This window comes from Dasypus novemcinctus, chromosome 2 (genome assembly GCF_030445035.2).
Source record: "Dasypus novemcinctus isolate mDasNov1 chromosome 2, mDasNov1.1.hap2, whole genome shotgun sequence".
In the NCBI taxonomy this organism is placed as follows: Eukaryota; Metazoa; Chordata; class Mammalia; order Cingulata; family Dasypodidae; genus Dasypus; species Dasypus novemcinctus.
In genome coordinates, this window is record NC_080674.1 from 91,202,033 (window position 1) to 91,228,792 (window position 26,760).

At 34.8% G+C, this 26,760-nt stretch overlaps 1 protein-coding gene across 44 annotated transcripts in view; it reads right to left on the minus strand.

Annotated features, from left to right (window-relative positions):
- MEF2C (myocyte enhancer factor 2C) overlaps positions 1-26,760 on the minus strand; it is a 150,089-nt gene that overhangs the window by 73,728 nt on the left and 49,601 nt on the right. For 16 of the 44 annotated variants that reach the window (XM_071208969.1, XM_071208934.1, XM_058275922.1 and 13 more), the window contains exons 2-3: positions 18,269-18,461; positions 689-892 (exon numbers count right to left, since the gene is read on the minus strand). In XM_071208969.1, the coding sequence (XP_071065070.1) occupies positions 689-892; positions 18,269-18,322 (258 nt within the window). In that variant the 5' untranslated portion in view covers positions 18,323-18,461. Of the gene's footprint in view, positions 1-688; positions 893-18,268; positions 18,465-20,236; positions 21,805-26,760 lie in introns of those variants that run through there. The other 28 variants (XM_012529867.4, XM_058275751.2, XM_058275888.2 and 25 more) reach the window with 12 other exon arrangements.

Genomic DNA, 26,760 nt, shown 5'->3' on the forward strand with positions numbered 1-26,760 from the left:
TTTAGCGTGACACTGATTTAGTTTTGGCACAATAAAGCAATATAAAAAACTAACATTGAAAAAAGAATGAGTAAATATTGAGAAATTCATTTTCATGAGGTTTCTGATTCCATGTATTTTAACAGTTTTCAGTGCTATATAAAATGATATAATTTTTGGGAAAAAATGTGAGAATAACTGTCTTTACTCTTCTAGCAATAATGCGTCAAGAAGAAAGAGTTAGAAAGAAGAAACATAAGGTGAAAAACTGAACTGTAAGCTTGGGATAAACGCATATAAAAGTCGTTTTTCCTTTGGTTATTTTGGGAGACAATTAAGACACTTAAAGGAAATCATCAGAAGAAATCTAAAAAGTGGGTGCGCTGTCTCCTGGACACGGTTCCCAACCATACTGTCACGACATACTGCTGGCCAATGAACACTCAATGAAGGACGATAATTTGACACGGGCCCTAGATTTCCACCAAGGACCACCTTCTACATTGCCCTATCATAGTATCACTTTATTTTGCATTTTGAGGGAGAGAGAAAGGGTGGGTGCAGTAATAATGATTGATAACTCTGGGGGTATCTGTGGGAATTTGAGCATCATCCAAAAAGGAAGATGGTGTGCCTGCACGTGTGGTAGGGGGATCAAACACCCCCAGGCACTGCCGACACTTGGGGCTCCCCAAGCTTGTCCTCTCACCTCTACAATGTCTGAGTTTGTCCGGCTTTCGTGGGGTTCGTTGTACTCCGTGTACTTGAGCAGCACCTTGTCCATGTCGGTGCTGGCGTACTGGAACAGCTTGTTGGTGCTGTTGAAGATGATCAGGGCAATCTCACAGTCACACAGAACGCTCAGCTCGTAAGCCTTCTTCATCAACCCAAATTTCCTCTTTGTAAATGTCACCTGGAAAAAAAAAAAGGTGGGCTTTGGTGTTTTATGAACAAAAATCAGACATCCATTTTTTTTTTTGAACCATACTTTTTTCTCTTTGTAAAACAAAGACTCGTAGTTGTCAGAGCCTTTGGGCACTAATGCATTTGGAAGGAAAACAAATCTATCTAAAACTAATCTCTAGTTAGAATTTGAAAATGTGTGAGTTCCAGCTTGTTGCTGAATGTGAAACTATATATTCAAGATTTACTGTGAGGTGTTTTAAGGAAAAAGACCAGAAAAACTGCTCTTGTTTCTTTGAGCAATTTAAGATTAAAGCAATTAATTTTTTCAGTATAGCTAACATTTTCCCCAATTATGAGTATGGAGTTTCTTTTCTTGACCACTTGCGGATGGACATGGCAATCTGAACTCAGTATTTTAGATTTTGTTCAAAAAGAATCCTTAAATTGTTTAGTCTTATGCCATTTAATTGAAAGCATTTGAATGGATATGACAGTGCTCTCAGACAATGTTGTGTTCTGGCTTCTAGAAATCTACCAGGGCAATGGGAAGTGCTTCAGCCATAATACCATAGGGTTTTGGTTTCATTCTATCTTTCCTCCTCAACTAGGTCAAACACTCTATTGTTATCTTTGATTTTTTCCTTCTTTTAATCTAATCTATTGCCAAGTCCTATAATTTCTCCCCTCAAAATGGCTCCCAGGTTCACACTTTCTTTTCTATTTCCCAGATGACTGTATCATTTAGGTCCTCATCACTGTTCTCTTAGACAGCCTAGCAGCTTTCTGTCCTACCTGATCTCCCTGCCTGGAATTATTCCCTCCTCAATTCATCCCAGTCTCCAAAACTTCACTCTTCCTACTGCCTTTTTCCTGACAGCATCTCCAGTGACCTCTTCCCCTAGCTTGGAATACTTCCTACCCACGAATACTACCAATGCAAATATATATTTCACTATTCCCAATTTAAACTTTCTCTTGGTTAAAATTTTCACTCCAGCTTGCCCACCAAAAAGTCCTGAACATTCTGAATAATGCGTCTTTTTAAAGTCCACTGCTTCCCAATGAGGCTTCTGCAAAATGCCTCTCTGATAAAACACTCCTTAAGAGAAAAGTTCATTGACCTAATATGTTTGGGAAAAGAAATTTATCTTTAAAGAGATATATTAAAGGTTGAGAAATATTCAAACTTTTTGTTTAATCCACTTCTCAAACCTATCGCTGACTGAATCTGTTTTGAGGAGCACTTATAATCAGTCTTCAAAATTGGTTTTTGAGGCACATACTCTAGCTATTATTTCCAATAAAGACTATTTAGTTTTTTTCTTTTGTTCAAATAAAACCTATAATGCAGAGATCAGCTCAGTTTATCTGTCACCTATTTGTGTATAATTTTTAAATCAAGATTCCTACAAGATTCCTACTCCTTACCTCTCTCTTAGTCTCCAGACTTCCCAATGGATGTCCTCTTGTCCTATATCTATTGAATGTCCTAGGAACCTCAAACAAAGCCCAAACTCGTTATCTTCTACCTCAAGTCTGTAACCCCTTCCTGTATTCTCTATTTCACCATAAGCTCAGTCACCCAAACTAGAGACCTCATTGTAAACTTTAAGTATCGCCCCCCCCCCACCCTGAATAAATGTGTTAAAAGGAATTGTGGACTACGGGACAGAAAATCTAACCTCCCTCTCTACTCATTCCTCCACACTTCAGTTAATGTTTGTTGTTTTACCTACCATTTTTTATTTTTCCTTAATAGCATAGTCACATTTTATAATGTGTATATAATGTGTCATTTTTATTTTGCTCTCTGCCACACCCCTAGTGCCTAAAACAGGTGACACGTGGGCACACAGTGAAGATCTGTGGTATAAAAAATTGAATAAGGGGAAACTATTAGGTGCACTTTTTAGAACTATCAAATTGATGTACCTTATATAAAATTATGTGATAAAATTTCCCCCTTGACATTTTTTAGCAACTTGTAAGTAGAATTTTTAAAAGATAAATGTGTATTTTTATGACATTATTTTATCACATTTGAATGAAAGGCCACATGGTAGAGAGGAAAGAACAGGGGGTTTGCATTCAGAGAAGTATGGATATGAGTGCTGACTCTGCTGCTTAATAGCCATGAGAAATTCACTTGACCTCTTTGAGTCTGACTTTTCATTAGTCAAATGGAGATAACGCCTACACTTAGGGTTGCTCTGGGATGGTATGAAATGAGGTATGTAAAGTATCAGGCAAAGTGCTTAATTAAAATAGATGCTCAATAAATCTTGGTTCTCACCCTTTTCTTAGTTGACTTACAGAAAATAAGTACCAACAAAATGTATCTGTCTTGGTGGCTTGGAGAAGCTACTAATGGAGGCTATTTGAGGTTGTTGATGCTGTTCCTGATAGAATGATAAGGCAAAACTCTAATATTCTTACTGATCTTCCTTTGGACAATATGGTGTTTAGGTATTTACCAACCCAAATCAGCTAGTCAAAATCTACTTAGTAAGTTATTTATCTATTTCAGCTTGGACAGTTTTCTTTATAATAATTGCAAATGTTTCACCTGTTGGTTTTTTTTTTTTTTAGGGTTAATTTATTTATTTATCCCCACCCCCTCTTTGTTTGCACTTGCTGTGTCAGTTCGTCTTCCTTGTTTCTTTAGGAGGTACTGGGAACTGAATTTGGGACCTCTGATGTGGGAGGGAGGCACCTAATTGTTTGAGCCACCTCCCTTCCCCGATTTGTTGGGTCTCTCATTATGCTTTTCTTTTTGTATCTCTTGTTGTGTCAACTTGCCGTGCCTGCCTGTTGTGCCAGCTCATTGTCTTCTTTAGGAGGCACTGGGAATTGAACCAGGGACCTCCCATGTAGTAGGCAGGAGCCACATATGCTTGAGCCACATCTGCTTCTCTCATCATCTGTTTTATGTTTATCGATTGTCTTAGTAAAGTGCTTCTGAGAAAACATAACTAGTATTTTTTTCATATCTGATTATCATACTACTTTTAGAAACTTTTTTATTGATTGTTATTCAGAATAGGCTAAATAATGATTATCAGTTTTTTAATGGATGAAGAATCATCATTGTTTTTATTGCTCTCTGCAAAATGTCTTTAATATTTCTTTTAGATGCTATTTAGTTATGTAAATATACCTGCACATTGTTATTTTATTTGTGAAAGAGGTCACAGAATACATCTAATGCGCAAGGCAATGACCCTAAATACTTTCATATATGTAAAACTACTTTTAATCAGACTTCATGATCATAAACTGCAGGTAGAATGTCTCAGTAAAGTATGGTTTCTATTGTCTTCAAACTTCAGAATTTAGCACATTATAGCACTCATCATCAAAGTACATTTCAGTACAGAAATATCATTAAAGCCACTATTTGTGTTTACTGTTAGGTGTTCTTTAACTTTTGTGTAACCAAATAGACTGCTGGATAATGCATACTTATTTAATAATACCTGTCAAAAAATCAGTGCATATAGCTTCTTTTCATTGAAACTGCAAACTGAAATGATGACTATATTAAAGCATTTAAGAAAAATCTTCAAAATCTACTCTTAATTGCTCTAAATTTAATTCTGCATTATCTTCATATTCTTCATGGCATACTCAAAATGTACTTTATAATGCTTTTTCTCATTGTTCATAGTTAGAAAAAATTGTTTTTAAGCATTAAGCTTTCCAAAGAGACCTGGGATCTTACTCTTCGCTTAAAATATGCCACTCAATGACAACGATTGCAATTCAGAGCTTTTATACTTAAATATAATAATGTATTGTAATGATTACACTTTTCATAACTTGACAATCGTTTGAATGGGGACAAGTCCATATTTCTATTTCAATAACATATTTTGAACCTCAGTTGCTTTGGAAAACTGGTTTTACAGTAGTTAGGCAGAGAGATGCTCTTTCCTGGTTTATATATCAATCAAGGTACATCCAAAAGAGAATAAAGCCAGTATTATTTAAGTGGATGCTGTCTAGTTTGACATTTGCTTTTCAGAATTAAAGAGATTTAATATGTGATATATACATGGAAAGCAAAATTACTCTGTAGACATTGGCCATTTTATGGTATTTTTCATTTATCACTTGAATCTTTAAACAGCTCCAAATGTAATGATGATGCTGTGTTAAGATATTTCAGCATTAATTTTTATACAGTAACCCTGAGTTTTAAAGGCTAGCATTAGGGTAGTCATTACACATTTTAGCTGACAACTGTAGGTTCCACTATGTATGAATCAGAAATTGACGTTGGAATTTGAAATTGAGGAAAAGCACATTCATTAAGTACAGTTGCAAACAATTTAATTTAAGGAAATTAGAAAAATCTATGCATGGAAATACAAATATAATCCCAACCAATATTTACTGAGCATTTTCTACATGTCAGGCATTATGCGAAGCAATATATATTGAGAATTCTAATGTCAGATATTTGTGGTAGGTGTTGGGGCTTCTATTCCCCTATATATATTTCTCTTGTTCATGTCTCTTCCTCATGGCTGGAGGAAAAAAGTCTTTTAATTTCTTAATACCTAAAAGGAATTTTCTTTATGTGAAACAAAATGCATTACTTTAGTCAATACAGTTCTATTTTCAGTAATGTCTAATTATATGAAATTGTATTTTTATTTGGAGTCAGATGAAGTCAGTTTTTGTTTTCTGACCAACTTTTTCTCGAGAACCAAGCAAGAAAAATAAGAGTAGAATAATAATAAATGAAACCTACCATATTGGTTATTTCTTATCCTATAGTACTCATAAGAGCTGACTGTGGTATTACGCCCCACCCCGTTTCCATTTGGCCACTGGACGGCTCCCATCATGCTGCAAGGCTCAGCTTAAATGCCAGCTTTGATTAAGCTTTGCTGTGACATTCAGTTAAAACCTATTCTTCCCTGGCTGTGGTCCTGTAGCACTTTCACAAATCTTTATTATGAGACTTATTCTGATATTACAGATTTGGTTGTTTATGAGTCTGCCTCCCTTGCTGGCTTTTGAGTTATTGAAGACCCAAGACCGCACACAGACTCTGAACAGTGGATGCTCAATGACTGTTTACTGAATGAATGGATTATGGAATGGAAATACCCTATTTTAAAGTTTGAATGCCTCAATGTAATTTTCTGCTAAAAGTAGACACTTTTTTTTTCACTTGCCTTTTTGACAATTTAATCTCTTAAAAAGGATTCTGGACCTTTTTTTTAAAATAAAAAGTTCAGTTTATTAAAGGCAGATCTTGAGGGAAAGTAATTACACCATTTTGGAATTTGTAGTAGAGAAGCAGAGAGAATGTCTGACAAGAAATACATATGTGCTCTAGACTTCAGGAAAAGAACATTTTAAAAGTTCAGGGAAGAGTGGTCTTTATTCCTCATCTGAAAGATTCATACTGAAGGATGGAAAAGTCTGAAAATTTAATTTTACAATCACAGGACTTAAGAGAGAGAGAGAAGAGGGTTCAGGATGTCTGCAGAGATTGAGCAAAAATTTATTGAACTTTCAGATGAGCTGAGATTTTCAAAGACCACATTTCTGATGAAATCTTCATACACAGAATTATAAATTTGAGACTGACAGATAATAATTTAGATGATTTAAATATGGCTGCAGAACTACACTTAGTCTGAATTAATTGAGTAGTATTAAGTTTAAGGGAAAGTCTCTTTTGTAAGGTGCCACAGAGTTCAGTAACTTTCCTTGTCCCAGGCAACATTTTCCTTACAGATTTAGATGAAGATGTAGAAGGCATGCTTATCAGATCTGTATATTTCATGCATTGTGGTGGTAGAGTTAACCTAATAGATGGTAGGGTCTATATCCATTGCTAGCTCTTCAGACTAGAAAGCTGAGTCACAACCTACAAGATGAAACACAAAGAGCTAATTTTAAAGACCGCATTCATATTTTTAAAGAATAATTACCCAAGTTTAAGTTGGAGGAAAGTAAACGTGGTAGCTGATTTTGGGAAAAGGATCTAAAGTTACATTGTTCCAGAGTGAGACGTAATTATTCTACCAAGGTTTTTATTCATCAGAACCATCTCTTTTACTGTATTAAGTTCTGAGGCTTACATTTTAAGGAGGTATTGATGAAGTTAGAGCATCCAGAGGATGGCAAACAAGAATTTTGCAGGAGGAAGCACTGAGAGCATCTGGGATGTATAACTCAGGAAAATAGAAGTGACATATTAAACACTTTCAAATGTTTGAAGGGTTGTGGTCATGTGAAGAGGCAGATGAGTTATTCTGGTTGTTCCATTTAGCAGAATTAGAAAGCATTGTTGGAAATCATTTGGAGGTTCAAAATAGGGGAAAGTTTAGGGATGAGAACTGTCCAAGAGTGGAGTGGGTCTTATAAAGCAGGAAGCAGCTCATTCCTGGACACAGCTAAGCAGAACTACATATGGAGGAAGATGTAAAAGGTGCTCCTGAATGAAGCAAAAATCTGGACTAGAGACCTTTAAAAGATCCATTTCAGTTTTTTGACGTCCTCATTCTACACATAGGCAGCTAGCTTAAACTTTCAGGTAAAAGGGAAAGTAAGAGTGAATGATAATATGGTTTAAAACAGCATCAGTTCTTGCATTTCATTCTACAAAATTTGCTTTATGTTTTGGTTACTCAATGCCAGCAATATGTTACCATATCACCCTTAATTTCCATATTCCAAGAAATAAAATGGTGTCCCTTTTTTTAATGCCTTTAGAGGTGATGCAAAAGACTGTAAAAAACTGGAGTAGAGAATACTAATTGATGTACAATAACGAAAATACATAGAAAAATAATTGCCCAGATTGATAAAATACAAAATTCACTTTACCAATAAATTTTTCCAAAACCAGTATATATATGCATCTTTACAGGGCAGCATGACATAGAAGCAAAACTTGGGCACTGAAAATTAACTCTGGGCTCTGCCATTTATTAGCTGTGTGCCCTTGGATAAATTGCTTAATTTACCTAAGCCCAAGTTTCTTTATCTGCAAAATGGAGGAAATAACAGGAATCTTATGGCGCTATTACAAGAACTAAATTAAGGGATGTAATACAAACACAAGGGACTTGTTGACTGTGAAGCACTGTACAAGGTAGGCAGTATCTTTTCTCTGATGCTCTAGGCCCAGTCACTTCTTGTCACATACTGTAAAGGCTATCTCCAGTGCCTGTCAACTCATGTTACCATTATTTACTTATGCATAGATTAGAGTGTCTTTCTCCTTGAAAGCACAGAATATCTCTTTTATTTATGTATTTTTTTGCGGTACCAAGGTCAGGGATTGAATGCAGGACCTCGCGTGTGGGAAGCTGCCACTCAACTTGTGAAAGCACAGACCCTCTTACACATGCTCGTAACCTGAAGTCCAGGCACAATACTTGGCTAAATGTCTGTTGAATGAATGGGTGGAGAGATGGATAGCGGATTTAGGCATTTTGGAGGACCCAAAATGAATAACTGAAAATAAATTTCTTTGTTGTATGCTCAGACTATGTTAAGAGGAAATTCCACAGTCGATTTTTGTCATTTATTTTATAGTAAGAACTTACATTTGGTAAAACTGAGCAGGATAAAAATTGGACTGGGTCAACTTTTTGAGTGTAGGTTTATTGATGAAATACAAACACATCATATTTCTTAAAATTCCATTTTCAGATAAGAGTGTTGACTTTATTTGGTGACTTTCTTTCTAAGAAGTTCAAAGACTTTGTAAGTTATCCTGCTATATTTGACAGTATCTCTTTGAAGCTATTCTTTGGCACAGTTTATCATCCCCATTTCTCAGATGAATACTGCAAAGACATGAACGGCCTTACCCAAAGCCACAAAATGAGTCCCTGGCTGAAATAAAAATAGAATAGATCTTCACAGAAAATTCATCTTTCTATTAGTCAAAGTTGCCTCCTCTTTTCAGATAATGATGCATTTCACAGGCTGAAGTTCAGCACAGCATGTATGCGGTCAACTCTAAATTGAGCAAGGTACAGGTACCATATGCAGTTTGTAATGTTACATTAAGAATCATCAGAAATTCTGATGACAACAGAGTAGTCCATAACATATTAACCAATGAAAGGAAAGCTTTCTAGGCTGAAGTAATAAAATAATACTATATATAAGTTGGCTTCTTGGTTTCAACAATAAAAGAAAGCTACTTTTATGTGGGACCATGAAGCAAACTTTGCCCTCAGATACTCATGCCAGTCCCATGCAAGAACCACACATCAGCACAGGCGGGCACATGCTAGTTCTATATTTTTGGATGTTTGTTTACTAACTTCACACAAAAAAGTATTATTTAGTACTGGTCTGCTTATGGAAGACAGAATAGAAAAAGAGGGTCTATGATTTACACACAAGCAATGTAAGTAAGTTCCAAAATTGGAGGACAAGTCCTGTATCATTCCCCAAAGGGTAGGGAAATTAATTTGAGTACTGCAGAACCAAAAAGGCATTTCATGAGTCTCCTCCACACACACCCCGCCTCCGTTTACCCTCCTTGGCCCAGCTCCATTCATAAAGTCATTTCAGAAGAATTTTCTGCCATATTAACTCTGGGAGTCCTTGAACCTTACAGGAAAGGATTCTGAATAAATAAAGTAAAAGAATCTTTGGAAACAGCATCCACACACATATATAAGAATAACTGAGGCCTAAATCCAAACAGCTTCAAATGCAAAAAAGGGAATTATCTCCCTATCACTATGAGAAACAACAATAACTCTATGTATGGATCCCAGTTACTTCCTTCCACCAATCAGAATAATTCTGGCCTGATCTTAATTGAAACTTAGTCTAATAGATGAGTGGGAATTTTTAAAAACCATTTCATTAACTCATAAAATAATAATAATTTATTTGTTTTAGAATATGTTTGGGATGCCCAGCTAATTCTGTTTTTAATGTTTTGAGATTTTATTTTATTTTATTTTTCTTCAAATGTAGTCATAATTAATATAACCCTCATTCTAGGAAACTTTTAAATCTTCTCTTTCTCCTCATCCCCCACACCTAGATAATCTCTCCGTTTCCTCCTCTCTCAGTAAACCGAACGACTAATGAATGACAAGATGGACGGTTAGTAGATACAAATGCAGTCTGTAATCCTTGAGCTACTAGGTTTTCCTATGTGTTTAAAGGGTTAGGGATGGAGTCAAGAGTCTGCAGCGACAATCTCTAATTGGAAAAAAGAGGAAATGCCCTGTTAAATGCTCTTTTTCTTCCCCTGGACTGTCCCTGACAGTAAGTAATGGTACAACTGTTCTAAACTATTCCTCTTCAATTTTATTTTGTTTAATTCAGTCTGTCATTAAAAGGCTTGCAAGCTTCAGGCTTGATGATTACTTTTGGTGGGAGGAAGCAACGCCGCTGCAGACTTGTGTTCTAGACAAGTACTCCTTTATACAATGCTGGGGCCTGCCATCATAAATGAAAGGCTCTTTAAAGAGCAGTGAGGGACTCTTTTAAGCAGACTGCTACCATGTGCTTGCAACCCTCCAGCATAACTTGCAAGGATGAGACAGTAGTGTGTTCTGCTGCAAAGAAGACTATTGTCCTCATTAGCCTCAAGCAAATTGAGCCATGTTTCACTGAAATGTAGTAGTATTTCCAAAGAACAGGGTTTCCAAGTGGTAGTTCCTAAAATTCTGAACATGATAAAAGGATTAAAATAGGGGACTTAGAGTTTGGGAGTTAAAACTTTATCAGTCCCTCACCCTATACCAATACCCTAAAACCCAATAAAACTTTAAATATTGTGCTTTGCACACTATTTTGAGGAAAAATACTCCATGGCGGGTTAGATTATAACTTGATAAATTAATATAGTAATAAATATGAGTGCTTATTATCTTATATTAACAAACTCAAACAAATTGGTGACAGCTGATTTGATACATTTGGTTTTAAGAGAAAAGGGAAGAAGAATGATCTAAAATTATTAAATTTATCAGGATTTAAAATATTTTATCTGATCCATTTTTAAGTCGAGGATTTTTCTGGATTTTATAAAAAGACTGTAATACACTATACTTGTACATTTTTTATGTCTCCTGCACAGGTCTGCTTTGTTTGTAAAAGGGCTGATTTACATTCTAAATCCATCTGTAGATGCAGTCATAAAATAAATATCTGTTCCTTCATGCCTCATATACATAAAATATATCATTTAAATCTGAGAAGAATCAAATAAACTGGACTAATATTTTGGGGGCAAAACATGTTTACCAGTTCAAAAAAGCCAAAATGTACCTAAGGTAAAGGTCAAAGAATACTTCATTCCCTGCTGAGCAAATGCTCAGGAAGCACATTTGTCTACGTTTCCTGTCATAACAGGAAGAGTATAACTTCTTCCTTTCCACAATGGCTTCAGTTTTACCTCCTAACTCCAATATTTTCTCCCTCAGGGCCTTCCAAATCAATCCTTGCAAGACAGAAGGCAGGAGGCTGTCTCCACTGTAGTTTCCAAACAGCTACATTTGTTGAAATGTTATTTAAATATGAGTGATTAAGTTAAACTGGTTCCAATTTAAAATTAAAAGCCAAATTTTCAAATATTTAGATTGCTTCCCTTATTTCTATTAATGGTCCGCTATAATTAAGAATAAACATAAATATCAATTGTATATTGTGGAATTGTTATTTATTTTTAAATTTTATTTACTTTTGCACCAAAGCCAGTCTTCTTGGGAAAAAAAAGTCTCTAAATTGTCCTCAACAGTGTAGACTTAAAATAAATACTTTCGCCATAATCATTTTTAAATAAAAGGAGCTCATTTTAAATTAATAAATTATAATGTTAAAAGAAGTCCAGAATGAAAAGGACATGGCTTTTGAAACAATTGGCAATGTGTTCTTTAATTCACAGTTTGTAAGAAACCTCTTGGTTTATGTGGTCTATTTATAATGTTAACACCTTTAGTATTTGTTTCTCAGTAATACAATGTCACACAAATGTTGTGTAGTTGAAAAGCACAAGGTGACTTGTAGCAAACAATGGTGTTTATATGCATTCACAGAGGTGGAAGGGGGCATTCAATGTCAACTTTCTACATAAAATGATTGACATACAATAAATAAAAGCATCAGAGTTTTTAAAAATTACCATTTGAAATAGAAATTGTATGAGCTATACAAGTTAGAACTACGACAAAAAAATCTCTTGAAACCCTCACATGCAAGGAAGAGTTTCTTAAATGGATCAAACAGTGACAGAATAGTGGAGGAGACAGCTATCGTTTTCCCTCTGAAAAATGTTGGCATCTCTTGGGTTTCCTACCAAAGAAAAGCTAACGAATGACTTTGATGGCAGTTACGACACTATCTTCCTGGTACTAAAGGAATGGCTCTAGCTGGTTTAAATATAAACACTACACATCACCGTGGAATGTAGAGTAAGCGTGTGGCACAGTATCACTAGGATTCAGCTACATGGTAGGCAGACCATTTGTGGATTGTTCTCAAATTGCTAGAAATGGAACAGAAATGAATGGTCTGATGCCATGGCTGGTAAACATACATCTGAGCATTCTACCTACTGCTTTCTCTGATTTATAAGCTTATCTTATGTCAGTTTTTCCTTCTAGTTTTCTTTCTCAATCTCTTCAACTACCAGTAATTCCAACACATTGGATAAAAACATTTTCCCTGGATGACTTTAAGATAAATGAAAGGATGATTTAACTTACATGCATGGAGAAATTTTAAGTAGACATCTGTAGTATATGTCCATACATCCTGTAATTCAATTCTAAGATATACTATGTCCTAACATATTACTGGACTATACCTGATTTTATTTACACAAAATGAGTTTAATATATTTTAAAGATGAATTTATAAGAGAAAGTCAGAGGTTAAGATATGATACTGAAAAAAAAGAAGTATGATAATCATTATTATGAGGTGTCTGCAGGCTTATTCCTAGACTAACATGGATAACTCTCCTGTGGTATTTAAAGTGGAATTTCCTATTACCTAATAATATTTACTTGCTTGACATGCAAAAAAGCAACTGACAAGTCTGGAAGATCTCTTTGTGGAAAGATGGCAAAGGGTGTGCATTTTGACAGTGGGACTGGATCATTCTCTTCTCTGACTATTCAAGGTTCAGAATTCATCGCAACATTTTTTTCTTGAAGCAATTCATTTGTATCTCTAAATTACCCAGTTCTTCACATTTAAGAAGTATATTTTAATTTTAACAAATTTTATATTAGATTATTAGGATAGAACTCCCAAATTTAGAACTGTAAGTAAACTTTTAATTTACTGGTATTCTGCATATCATGTGGAGAAAATGCCATTGAAACTTTAGCTAAAATTCTAGGAAGAATGTAAAACTGTAGAAAGGAGTTTTGAGAAAGGAAGGAGTAAAATATTTTCCTTTCAAAGAGTCACTGAGGGAATCAATACATGTTTTATTTTTCAGCTTAGTTAAGAAAATGTCAGTTTAATTTAAAGACATTAGTATGTAGAACCTGTCAGAGGCTACATCTACACATGACAGAATTTTTCCAGTTTTGTTTTTCCTAATTCAGTTAAAATTATCCATAAGTCTTTTAAAGAATCTGAGATAGGGATGTACCCGGAGAGGAAAAGTTAGAAAATTTAATAGTCATGAACTCTGAATTCTTTTTAGTCATAAGTGGATTCTCCTATTAACAGGAGAACGTTGCTAATTGTGTATAATTTGTGCTCCAGTTATTGCACAAATAATTATGTGAAATTCTGTTTACTGGCAAAAACTATTAGTATGCCAGATCTGATGAACGAAAGGAACATATGGCATTTAAAAATCTCTCTTTCATAACTGACTATTTTAGGCCCTAACTATGTTATTCAGCAAATATTTTTCCTTAATAGTTATTTAAGCATTTCATGTCTTTATATAACAAGTCACACAAATCAATTTTTGGTCTACCTTTCCTATCCTTTCAAAGCAGGAAAGCTGAGAAATTGAAATACAAACATACAAGTAAGCTGGTTTATGCTGAGCACTATTTTTTAAATGTATCTTTATTATTTATACAGCATCTATAACAGGTATTATATTCTGTTTTTAAAAAGAAGTCATAAAAGGACAAAAATTTATTTAAAAATCCAGCTCTTTCAGAAATATCATTAAAAATGGTACCATATGAAAGAAGGGAAGATTATGGTGGCCTAATTCTTGAGGGTATCTAAAGGGTAAAAACAAAAAATGCAGATGGAGAGAATGAAATTGTAGCATTAGAATAAGCTGGAGGCAGCTGTGATAAAAGTAGTGAGAAATAATTCAAAATAACTTGGTTCATAACATAAATTTGAACAAGAGTCCCACAAGGATTGAATTTAGAAAACAACTGCTCCTCACTTTGTCATGAGCTACTCTCTTCCAATGTTCTGTGTGATCTTCCCTTCCTGTCTACAAAACGAGCTCTGCTAAGAGTGCGTCTCTTGCTCCAGTATGGTTCTTCAGCCCCTCGGTAGCTTCTGAAGGGTCCTTTGTGCTCCTGCTCTACTCTGTTCCATTTCTCCATCCGTCTCCCTGACACACTTTTAAGGGAAAACCCTCTTGAAATGAAGGTTCAGGGAGTTGATCTGATGGAAATCACATTGACTATAATAGTCAATGGTTCAAAGAGCATGACTCTCAACAGGAATAGCTAATAAAACAGGTTTATTGAGCACTTATTATGTGCTAGACACTTCATATTTACTGCCTCATTTAATTCTCTAAATGACCTAGTGAGGTAGGTACTGTTTTTTAATCTTCACTCTACCAATGAGGGAACTGAGCCTCAGAGGGGTGAAATAATTGCTGGAGGTCAAATAGCTAGTAGGTGGGAGATATGGAATGAAGATCAGATTTGTGGGACTCTAAAAGCCATGCTTTTAGCCATTATATTGTATTGGATATGGTGTGACGTCATGGGGAAAAGCAATGACATGAAACCATGTTCTCAGTCATTACATTATACAGGATGCAGCATGGCACTGAAAAAAGCATGGTTTTCTTTCTCTGACAGACCGGGGCTCAAATCCTGGCCACTTCCTGATATTAACTGTACAATTTTGGGCAGGCTACCTGGAATTTAAGAGGGTCTCCACAGCCTCGCATGTTGTGGGCTCTGCTTGGTCTCTAACCTCTTCTCTCATCTGTCTAAGGGCATACCCTGAGCTCAAGTCTCACTGGCCTGCCTTCATAGTCTCAGCTCAGCTCTTTCTGACTTTAAAGGAGCTTTGCCAATACTATTCCCCTGGAATGCTGTTACCTGCCTAAATGTCGTTCACCTTTTAGCACTCTGCTTATACAGCATGAGACTTAGGGCTTTCTTGCATCCCCAATCTAAATAAGGTACCTCCTGATATTCTTTCATAGCTCTTACATTTTTTTTATTACAGAAGTTGTGAGCTTATAGAATAGTCATGCATAATGTGCAGAATTCCCATCTATCACCCCACCACCAACACCCTGCATTTTTGTGGGACATTTTTTACAGATTATGAAAGAACATCATGAAAATATATCTGCTGTCTATGGTCCATAACCTACTATTTCATAGCACTTTGATATTTTCATTTGTAGCACATACAAACAAAATTTTTGTTATATATACTTGCATATTTCATATCCATTTCATCCCACTAGACCAGGGGTCCACAAACTCTGGGCCACAGGCCAAATCCAGCCTACGTGTTTCTGTTAATAAGGTTTTATTGGAACACAGACATGATCACTTGCTTACATCTTGTGCATTGCTGCTTTTTTGTTATAATGGCAGAGGTGAGTAATTGTGACAGAAACTGTTTGGCTAGCAAGGCTGAAATATTTTCTATTTCTTCAAAGAAAAGATTTGCTGACCTCTGGAGCAGACTAAAAGCTGGATGAGATTTTTGTTCACTACTCAATATTTAATGTTAGACACACTGTAGTCTACTAATAAGGCCTATGGAATAATATATATGTTGTTCTTTGTACACGATGAATGAATGTTCAATAAATGGTAACTTTTTATTATCACACTCTAAGGCATAATTTCTTATTCTGGTAAAAACGTACTTGTGTATAGTCACATAAACACCTGCCATAGCTGAGCAGTCCTTTACTACTTTTAAGAAGAGGTGAGAGGGAGCCATTGTATGAAGTTCTGCTGGAAGTTCTGCAGTAGGGGAAACTACAGAAAGGGCAATGCAAGTGACATATTTCTTTATAACCTGAGAACACACAGAGGTCAAAAGAAACCCGGGTTAGTGGTGCCTCCAACGCTAGTATGATAGGCTGAAGCAAATTTGCTGATTAGATGCTAAGAAATGAATTATATCTTTTAGGCTCCCTCCCAAATACTTCTTACAACCACTCTCACAGTAGGTAAGGGGCATGAATTACAAACATTTATATATAAGATGGATGTCTAAAATTTTCAATAGCCATCTAAAGTAATCACCAAATATATATTAAATCATGGCATTTTTCATTTATACTAATTTCATTTAAGGGTATTACATTAAAGGGACAAATGTTCCTAGATAAAAGAATGGAGAAAAGAATAAGCAGACCTTAAGTTTAACAGAATGAAATCAAGGAATTCATTTCCAGGATTTAAAAAAATGAGTCAAACTAAACTGAATTTAAACAGTTTTTCTTCTCCTAAAGTTATCATTACTTCTAGCATGGCTGATGTAACATCAATTGTACATGCAACTACATTTAAATCAAGAAAGATGTTCCATTACTAGCTGCAAAGTTGGTGCTAAAATTCTCACATCCCTGTGTGAATTTTATGTTCCTTTATAAAGTATAATGAAAGCTCATGAAATTTTTTTTTAAAAGTTTCTTTTCTCTTTTTAAGTGAAATGAAATACAACAAATCTCATGAACTTAAAATTACCTGGCATTATTAACGAAATGTTAATTGTGAATTCATATCAATAGGTTCAAGTCCAAATAACGAAGTCTAAATGGTCAATGATACATGATATTCAATATTTCTGCCTTAATTCCAATTTCAAGCTATACACCAATGAAAAATACTGTAGTTTTATATTGACAGAATGATAGCTCTTTGGCTTAATGGCTTAACCTACAGCAACAAGCAATGTGTAGGGAAAATATGGAAGGAATCCATCATAAATCTTAGTATTATATGCCCTTTAGCTCAATATTTAGCTAAAAATAGTTCAAGTCAGGCATACCTTAAAATATGTAATAACTTAAAGGAGTGCAATCTTGAAAACCAAGCAATTAAAAGCTTTACTTCTGAATGGCATATGGACTTTGATGGCATAAATAATTTCTATTTATCATAATCTACACATACAGCAACATTAATTTTTAAAAAAACTAATTAGTTCCAGTTTCACTTACAGGGCCAAGAAAATTAAAAAAAACTACAATAGGGGGAGAGAGAGTAGCTTTACTTGGGGAGAATTACAGTCTAGTAGGGCAACCCTCAGCCTGTCCTCTTAACTTTCCCCAGTATAAATGCACAATTGGCAAACAGTCTTCTCTTTCGCTGCCAGTGATGCCTATTCTGTCAGGTTCTAGTATCTATTTGAAATGAAACAGCAGCACTGGAACTTCTCTTAAGGATCCCTATTTGATAGTTAACATTAGGATGTTTGCAAACCACTCAGCTATCTTTACATCACCTAAGTCCACTTGCCTCAAGTGCAAAGAAAAATAGTCAAATCACAGACATCTGTGATATACAAGACTTTACTGCTGAATAGAGCATTTGGATGTGTAAAATCTTCAGCTAAATGCATCACACAGACGTTATCACTGGAGTTCTAGGAAAAAATACATAACATCATCTGCATCTATATTTATACTATTTATGGTTTTAAAGAAAATAGTACAAATTAGTTAATAGTTCTTGCCTTTTATGTTTTAAGTTTCTAATATTTTAAGTGAGTTTGCTGTTGTCATCAGCACAATATTAAAATGTCTGGATATATTTCAAAGTCCCTTTTATTGTGAATAGAATGAAAATAATTTGTACACAGGATATTTGGTCTATATTATAAATTTACCCATGAACGCAAGAATATTTTTGTTTGATGATGCATGCAATGCAGCAATGTTATACTTATTACCTCTTAATTATTAAGCTATTCATGTTACGCAAGTATAGCTCCCATTTAAAATTCAAGTTGAAGAAATGAATAATCATCAATGTGTAAACTATTTCTAACAGAGAAGGTAATTTTTTCCCTTTACTTAAACTGTCCACATTTAATTCACTAAAATTTCTCTTAATTATGTTGAATAGCTGTTTGTGAGTTGGAACTGTTTTCTGTACCCTTAACATATTGGGGAGAATGTAATAAATAGTCCATGTAACTAATGATACAAAGAAAAGTTCACTGTACTCACTTGTCTGTTACGTTCATCCATAATCCTCGTAATCTGAATCTTTTTTCTCCCCATAGTCCCCGTTTTTCTTCTCTCTCTCGTCCCTGAAATTATGTATTTTTTCCTTCCTTTTCTTTCTCTTCCCTGTTTCCTCCAAACAAATCTCCTTCTTCAGCACTTGCACAGCTCAGTTCTCAAATTCCTGCATTCATTCCTGCTAAACAAAAAAAGAAAAATTAAATACCAATAGAAGAACAAACCAGTTTCATGACAATTATCACAGTCTAGTTTTATAAAGAAAATAAACTATATGGAAGTAAACCAATAAAATAAACAAAAACAAATATTTATTAAAAGTACACAGTCTGTCAGATGCAGGGGCTTAACAAATAGAAATGGATTGTTTTTATAATTAAAATAAGTAATTTAAGCAAGTCATTGAAATGAAAACTATGCTTTCTTGAAATGTATCTTTTGCAAACAGTTTCTTAATATTTTTTAATGAAATTAGGTGACTATTTTCAACCTTCGGTTATGAAAAATTACCTAAATCAGAGAGTTAATGAACCTTTATGTACCTGTGTATGCTAAATAGGGCAGCTAATTCATTTCTGAAGGGAAAACAATCTTGTGTTTTGACAGCAGAGGTGATAACGTCCCTCGTTATGCAAATAGGATGGACTATTATGAAAGTGTTATTTGATACATGGAAATGTCAACTAATTTAAATCTGAATCTTTTAATCTTATTTTTAAAAATCACTGTTAGGAGAACACTGTAAAATAATATGGGACATTTAATCTTACATAACAAGCATCTATCAGCACTATGATCTTTTTTCTTTGAAAGCACTTAAGCTATATGAATAAAGAACTGAAAAAGATAATCATTGATAGAAAATAAATGGTACAAAAATAAGAGTACTTTTCCGTTTGTAACCATGCATGCTTTTTACAATAAGCTAGCAGTCCTCTAAATTTAAATATTTTTTAAAAAGCATCATTTCCCTTTGGAGAGTGATACAAAATTACAGAAACTTGCTATTTTACACTAGATAACTTTAGGTCATGAATTAAAATGAAAGAAATATTATCCATGTCCTAAGATAAACCCAAGGAACCCAGAACATTAAAAGTATACATTTTACTTTTTAAAAAGTTATATCTGAAAATATTTTAACATAATGAAAGTGAACTGCTGTGAAATGTGGAAATTAACAAGAAAGCATCCTACAACGGCTTCTTCAGCAGCTTCAATTATTCCATCCCATTTTATGTCAATGAATACAACTACTTGCTCAGAATTTCCCTGTTTATTTTAGTTGGTGCCTGACAAGCGACCTGATAAATTCCCACATGTATTATGTAACATTAAGCCAATGTCCTGGCTATTTAATAGATTATTTGGCTCCAATTCAAAGTTATTGGAACAGGAAAGCTGTTGTACACATGGTCTGATCATCAGCTGTCTTTGGATTTCTTTAATTTCTAAATTTCTATCACCTTGAGTAATTTTTTTTTTTAATTTAAGTTTTCTGTGATTATCTAATTGCAAGAGCTATTATGATATAATTAGTTCTGGTGGATTAAGCATTGCTTAAATACTAAGACTATCCATTCTTTTGTGCCAAATACCTTTCTATTAATCCGCAGCTCAGTTCTACCTCTGAGAAATATATATGTTGAGGAGCATCATAACCACACAGCACTCACCAAACACTATTAGTCCAGCAATATTTTAAAAATTTGGAAGTAGTTCAAAAGTTGCAAGGAGATATAAGTACCACACATTTGACAAGTACACATAAAATTAGATGTAAATGTATAGTTATTAATATAAGATATATTAAAATCACATTAAAATATGAAAAATCCACAAAGCACAACTGCATCATATATTCACTGTTGCCAAACACTTCTCAACTATTTTTAGAAATTGCCTTAATTATCACTCAACTGGACAACTTTCTTGCGTTTCCTATAGTCTTACCTCAGAAGCAACAAGCAGCATGTTAGAATGGTATTTCCCAAGCAAGACCCCAAAGAGACAAACTGGCTTTCTCTATCACAGAAAAGCCAATCCATGAATTCACAGCAAATGCATACGGGACAATTTCCTTTCCTTTCATTTGGCTGAGACTCGTGGTACTATCAGCTTACAGGGCTACACCAGTCTAAACGCTTATTCACTTTAAGGTGGAAGGTCAGCGTGAACAGATTAGAGTGCGGTTGACAAGGCAGAGAAGATGAGAACGTCTACTCATCCTGATCTCAAAATACAAGTAACCAAACAAGCAGGAAAAGTCTCCTCAGAAAGTCATAGAGCGTTCCTGATGAACTAAACTTAGAAGAGTTCCTCCATATCACCACTGTATTTCATGACTTTGTAACAGGAGGCACTTTTTAAAAATTAGGGAAGGGCAAGGGTTTTGTGTTTCTTTTTTTCAATTCTTAAAACACGATGGGAAATATTTTGCACGAAAGAATACACATATAAGCAAAATAATTGATAAAAATATCAATGAATATATTTTCCTATTTGAAAGAGTTAAGGAACTGCAAGAAGCAAGTTTAAATTTCAATAAAATTGAACTTTTTTGTTTTCTGCAAAAACAGGTTCCTTTTGCATATACATAGACATTTATATAATGCAAAATTTGGTATTACTAAATATTCTTGTAGAACAATACGTGATGATGATGAGACTGAGATGATAGTTTCCATGAAGTAAAACGTGTCATGAAACAGGGTGGCATAAAACATTTGATTATGGGTCACCACATTTCAAGGCTGTCAGTAAAAATTAAAAGAATTAGGAAGGTCACCAATAGCCTACTAGTTGTTACCCTAGCATAGCTATTTCTCTAACCTGGTTTTTATGCAAAAACATACTGTATGGTCTGTTTCAAGTATTAAGTTGTAGGAGGCCTGAGATGAAGAAAGATTATATAACTGCAGTAATCTGTAAAACTGTTTTGTATGTATATGAAAAAAAAAAAAAAAGAATATAACAACTAAACTACATGTAGTAGAATTTCCTGCTGAGAATTTTCATTATGTACAATCAACCATAAGCTTAAAATAATTCCAGCAGCTTTGCTACTACTTCTTTCCACTTAAAAGAGGCACTCTTGGAAAATGACAGAGTTATATATAAACAATCAGTAATTTAAAAACAAAAAGAAAAAAAATGCTCTACCAGAGTTACATTCTATAGTTACAGGCTTCTGCATTCACCCCCACCCCCGGCTAACCTAAAGATAAGAAAAATAAAATCAGGCTGCTTACTAAAAAGGGGAACTTCATTATGGCAGGCTTCTGTACAATTTTGAGTTTGGCATTAGCAGACAGATGAAGGAAAACTTGTTTGAGATGCAAGTGCAATGAAGAATTTCTTCTGGACAGATGCTAAAGATCCTTCTCCCACCCGGGCTTCTCTCATTTACAAACAAGTTCCCTTGAGTGTGACACGTACCTCCCCTTCTCCTCTCCCTTCCCCCCTTTGACTCCCTCCCTCTCTCTTTTTCTCTTCCTCCCTCCCTCCCTCTTACAAATCCCTCCCAGTAACCCAGAAGAATCTTGACAGAATGGCAGGAAACACGCACAGACTGGTCAGGGAAGGATATGATGTCAGCAACCACGAACAATAAAAGGTGTAAAGGTGCTTCCTTCCCTAAACTGTTCCAGAAGTGTAAAATGGGAACCAAAACTCTCCACTTCCTTCTCTGAGCAGAACCGTCTGAGTGTGCTGTGCTGTGACACCCCACACGGAAAGAGGCCTTTGAGAGGTTCAGATAAGGGACAGTGAGGAAAATCCAGACCAGGGGACAAAATTTTTAACTTCTATTTTTAAAACACCTGAGAAAAATCCATTTCAGCTCTAGGTTTAGTATTCTGTATGACTGCTTTAAGAAATAAAAATAAGAAAAGTTCACTATGGTGCAGTAGCACATATATCGCAATAAGTACTTAAAAAGTATCATGTCTTACAAAAAATCATCTTACATACCTTCTGTAGCCATATAATGTTAATTTCCCCTTTGCAGCACATGTAGAGTTCTACGTATACAGAGCATCAAAATGTGTAAGTTATTACTTTTGGGGGAAAAATCAAATAGCAAAAATTATCAAAAAAGTCAAAGTTTGTTGATAAAATCATTGATTACTCCTCCCCTCCACACACACAATTAAAAAAAAAAGAAATGGGAGGAGGGAGAAAGATTGTGATATTATTGAAGTTTTCAAAGTTCTTTAAAAAATGCAGATTAAGAACCAAGGTACGAACATAAACTTTCAGTATATAGTCAAACTATTTATTTTAATTTCATCACTATTAGATTCTTTCTAACATGGAAATGGCAGTCTACCATAAGGTTTCTGTAGGAAGAAAACCACATATCAAGTGAATCTGAGTCATCTTCCGATTTCAATCATCTTCCCACAACACTTTGATTTAGAAATTAAACATAACCTTCAGTTATGTGTTTTGATCTTAGAGTGAGACTGCCATGCCACATTAAAAGATGTGGGAAGAAATTAATTCTCCTCTGCTAAATTTATCTTTGCAAAAGCATGTATTTTGCTACAATAAGGCACAGTGAGTTACTTAAATAAAAACAGTCTATGAATCATGATGAAACATTAAAATATATGTCAATTTGCAAAGAAAGAATTGTTTTTCTCATATTAGCAAGGAATTCTTTCATTGACTCACATTTTAGCTAACACTAACATCGTCAGATATTGTTTTGTAAAATGTAAAAACTTATGGCTAAAAATTGAGCATAGACTATATACCACGTAAGTAAAATGGTATAATAAATACAAGCTGGACACTCAGTAAGGGACAAAAATAATCATAAGTCCAGTTGCTGCAAGTCTAGTATTACTAATTCAAACATTTAAATGATTCATTATCTTTTTTTTTTGAGGTACCAGGGTCGGGGATTAAGCCCGGGATGTTGTAAATGGGAAGACGGTGCTCAACCACTGAGCCACTCGGCTTCTCTGAGTTGGTTTTTTTCATTTGATTGCTTGTTGTTTGTCTTTGTTTTGAGGAGGCAATGGATCTGAACCCAGGACCTCCCATGTGGGAAGCAGATGCTCCACTGCTTGAGCCACATCGTCTCCCCTCATCATCATTTTAAGTGGAAAACTTTGTTCCTTATGGTGCAATTTAGACGCATTTAACGTTTTACTTTATAATTTGTTTGAAAAACAGAAATAGTGTATAACTATATTTTGGTTAAAAGGAACAAGTAGAACTTTTACTTTTTCCCCCTTAATAGCTCTTCTGAAGTTCAAAAAGAAGTAACTGAGCAATTATTCTTATTGGTGCCTGACTACATGATGCCTTATCAGTCGGGGAATAGTTCATAGGTCATTAAAGTCATTCCATTTCTCTCTAAGCTTACCACCCATCATGTCAAATGTTGTATCACCCTAGCTATGAGTATCAACTGAACCAGAGGGCCAAGACTCATCCTATAAGGATAATTTAAAAACAGCCATTATTTCACACTGGATAAATACCATCACACCAAACATGAAGTTATTTTTCCAATCTATTCCAATTTTAGTGTATATGGTGAATTTTGGAGTCATCTTCAAGTCTCAGTGAAGCCATACCACATATACAAACAACCAATAATGTTGGCCATTTTTCCATTCTTCCCACCTGCCATGACCCAGCTTACCACATTCTGCCTGAAATGTTCCTCCTTTCCTTCTTAACTTTTTCTTTCTTTGTCTCTGCTCCAGTTTTACCTTTTTAGGAAACACGCCCTGCCCTCCTGACCACATCAAATCCCCCTATCAAAAGGTCTCACAGTACCACATCTTTCTCCCTTGTACTTGCCATAGTTGAAACAGGGTAGTACTACATGTTTACCTGTCTTCCTTAATACCTCTGGGTCCCCTAAGGGCAGATGCCAAGTCCATTTTGTTTCACCTTTGTATTCCCAACAACTACTCCAGGGCCAGGCACATAGTTGAAGCTTAATAACAATTAGTTGATTAACATAAATGACTAAGATTCTTCATCTCTCGGCTGAAGTATTCATTCGTTTGCTATTTTTAATGACTACTATTAAGAAAAGTTTCCTATTTTTGTTTTTTATACAGAAGCAGATTGACAACCTCAATTCTTTGTCACCTTATTATATAGCATTTCGCATGTGGAATAAGAATAATTATTACTGAGAAGTAGAAGCCGAGCCGATTTAAGAGTTAGGAAGCTCAGGGTTTGGATGCTAGCTTGATACTTAGCATCTGGGTGGCTACAGACTAATTGTTTAATCCCTTGGAACTTTTTTTCTTTGCCCTACAAGAATTGGGAAAATTCTTATTCAATTGCCAGGATGGATATGATAATTAAGTGCAGTACAATATGTGAAGAGCCGGGTATTCGCATTACTGGGAACAAGACCTACGACTTGTATGATTGCTTTAGTTTTGAGGCATAAACTGAAAGCCATATGGTAAGGCTATGAATTGAATGATAGTCTTTCATATACCGTGAAGATCTCACTTCGCAAAGCTAATGATGAGCAACTTCTACCAGGTAATGCTTCATTTATCTTTTAAAAATAATCACTAAATGAAGACAAAAATTTACAGTGGTATAAAAATTAAGAAGTTCTCCTAAATATCAGCCATGGAAGAGCTTCAGGCTGCAAAAGTAGAAATAACTGGGGAAATATATCAATTTTCCCAATGACCACAGCTGCCTAAAACACTACATTAATGTTTCTAGTCCTACTTTAATATCTTTCCCCAAGGACAAAAGGAGATGAAATGTATGTCAGAAATATAATAAGGCTAAAAAGGAACTCGTTTTGAAAACCCCTGCAATTAATTTAATAGGTGGGCCTAACCTGCCATTATCACTGACATAACTCATTTTATTTACACAGTTCCAGAATTTAGGAGTCACATATCTTTTAACAACTGTATTATATTATAACCAACTTAATAAACACGAGGAAAGCACAGCTCCCCTAATGTCACAGTTATCCATGGTGTATTTTGCCTTGGACATTTTTTTCACACTGCAGCTAAAACAGCATTCTCCATTCCATGTGCCAAAATAAACTCCAAATGGTCTAAATATGTCAAAAGCCTTGTGCTTTTCAACCACATGGTTTTTAGTCTTTCCACATCAAATTAAGTAATTAATTCAGGGTTCTAGCATGTCTTTATTTTTCTTAACTTTTTACAATAGTGCAAGCCACCACATTTTCTTTCAAAGGCCACTTAGTGATGCGGCAGGGCTTATTACAAAGGTAAAGCCTCACTGTCTTCATCACAAAGCAAGAGCTACTATTTAGCATCACAGATTGTGTTCTGTTCCCCAGCTGTAACCTCTCAATAAGCACATGCAGCTGGATTTTTTGTTGCTGTTATTGAACAAAAGCAAGTTAAGCACTACACAACACCAAACATCCATGAAATATGAAATTGTCAGCCTTCAAAGTAAGCTAAGCTTGAAGTGGGAGATGTTGCCATTATACATTTTCATCTTATTATAACAAAATTTGAATTCCCAGGCATCTCATGATCCTGTTACATTATTTTCTTAATCTTTGATATATCATATTTCGTTGTTAAAACGGAAATATTCTACAAATTTTCTTTCAAAAGCCTGTATGTGGTAGACATATTTTTCAGCTCTATGGATTGATACCGTGTGTGTGTGTGTGTGTGTGTGTAAGCACATGTGTAGAGAGAAAATTTTCTGCAGTACGGCAACTAAAGGAAAAATGGAAACACATTCTAGTCTTTTCTAATGTGTTGATGAAACAAGAAGAGTAAATTTGAGGATACCTGAGTAGTTTTCAGTATTTTGCCAGTAAATAATCACAATAATATTAAGACTGTAATATCCATGATTAAAGGGACATTCTAAGTAAAGGCTTTGTTTTAGTCCGTATTCAAACAAAAAGGGAAAAGACTGATAATTATGTCCTTGAAAATAACTTGCTTTTGTTATTTTAATTTCCCAACTTATGTAAGATTTAAAGATGACCTTGGTGTAGGAAGAAACGTTTTCATTGTGCACTTAAGTGTAAAATGCTTGAAAAATCATCTGCTGTTTACATTGAATGCCTTTAGTTTTGTCTACTGAAAAAACTTTGGAAGTTTTAGTTTAGAAGCTAAACTTTAGAAATTCAGAAAGTTTACATAAAAACATCACACAGATATATATCTTCAAAATACCAGAATAGTATCTCATAAAATGTCGATATTTGATATTACTATTACATGGGGCTCAACATGGAACCCAGTGATTCATCAATTGTTTTATTTCTTTTCATTACTTTTACAGCACCCTAATCGACCTAATTAAGGCTTTGTTCATCTCAAACCTCTGATGACAATTTGTTTTAGCTCTATCCCACCATGGTCTTCTCATATGGAGAATTAAATCTGATTTTCTGACAGCAATCATTAAACGATATCAATTTGCCCCCAATTAAACCACATGGCTCACGGGCTTCCATACAGTCAAGTGCC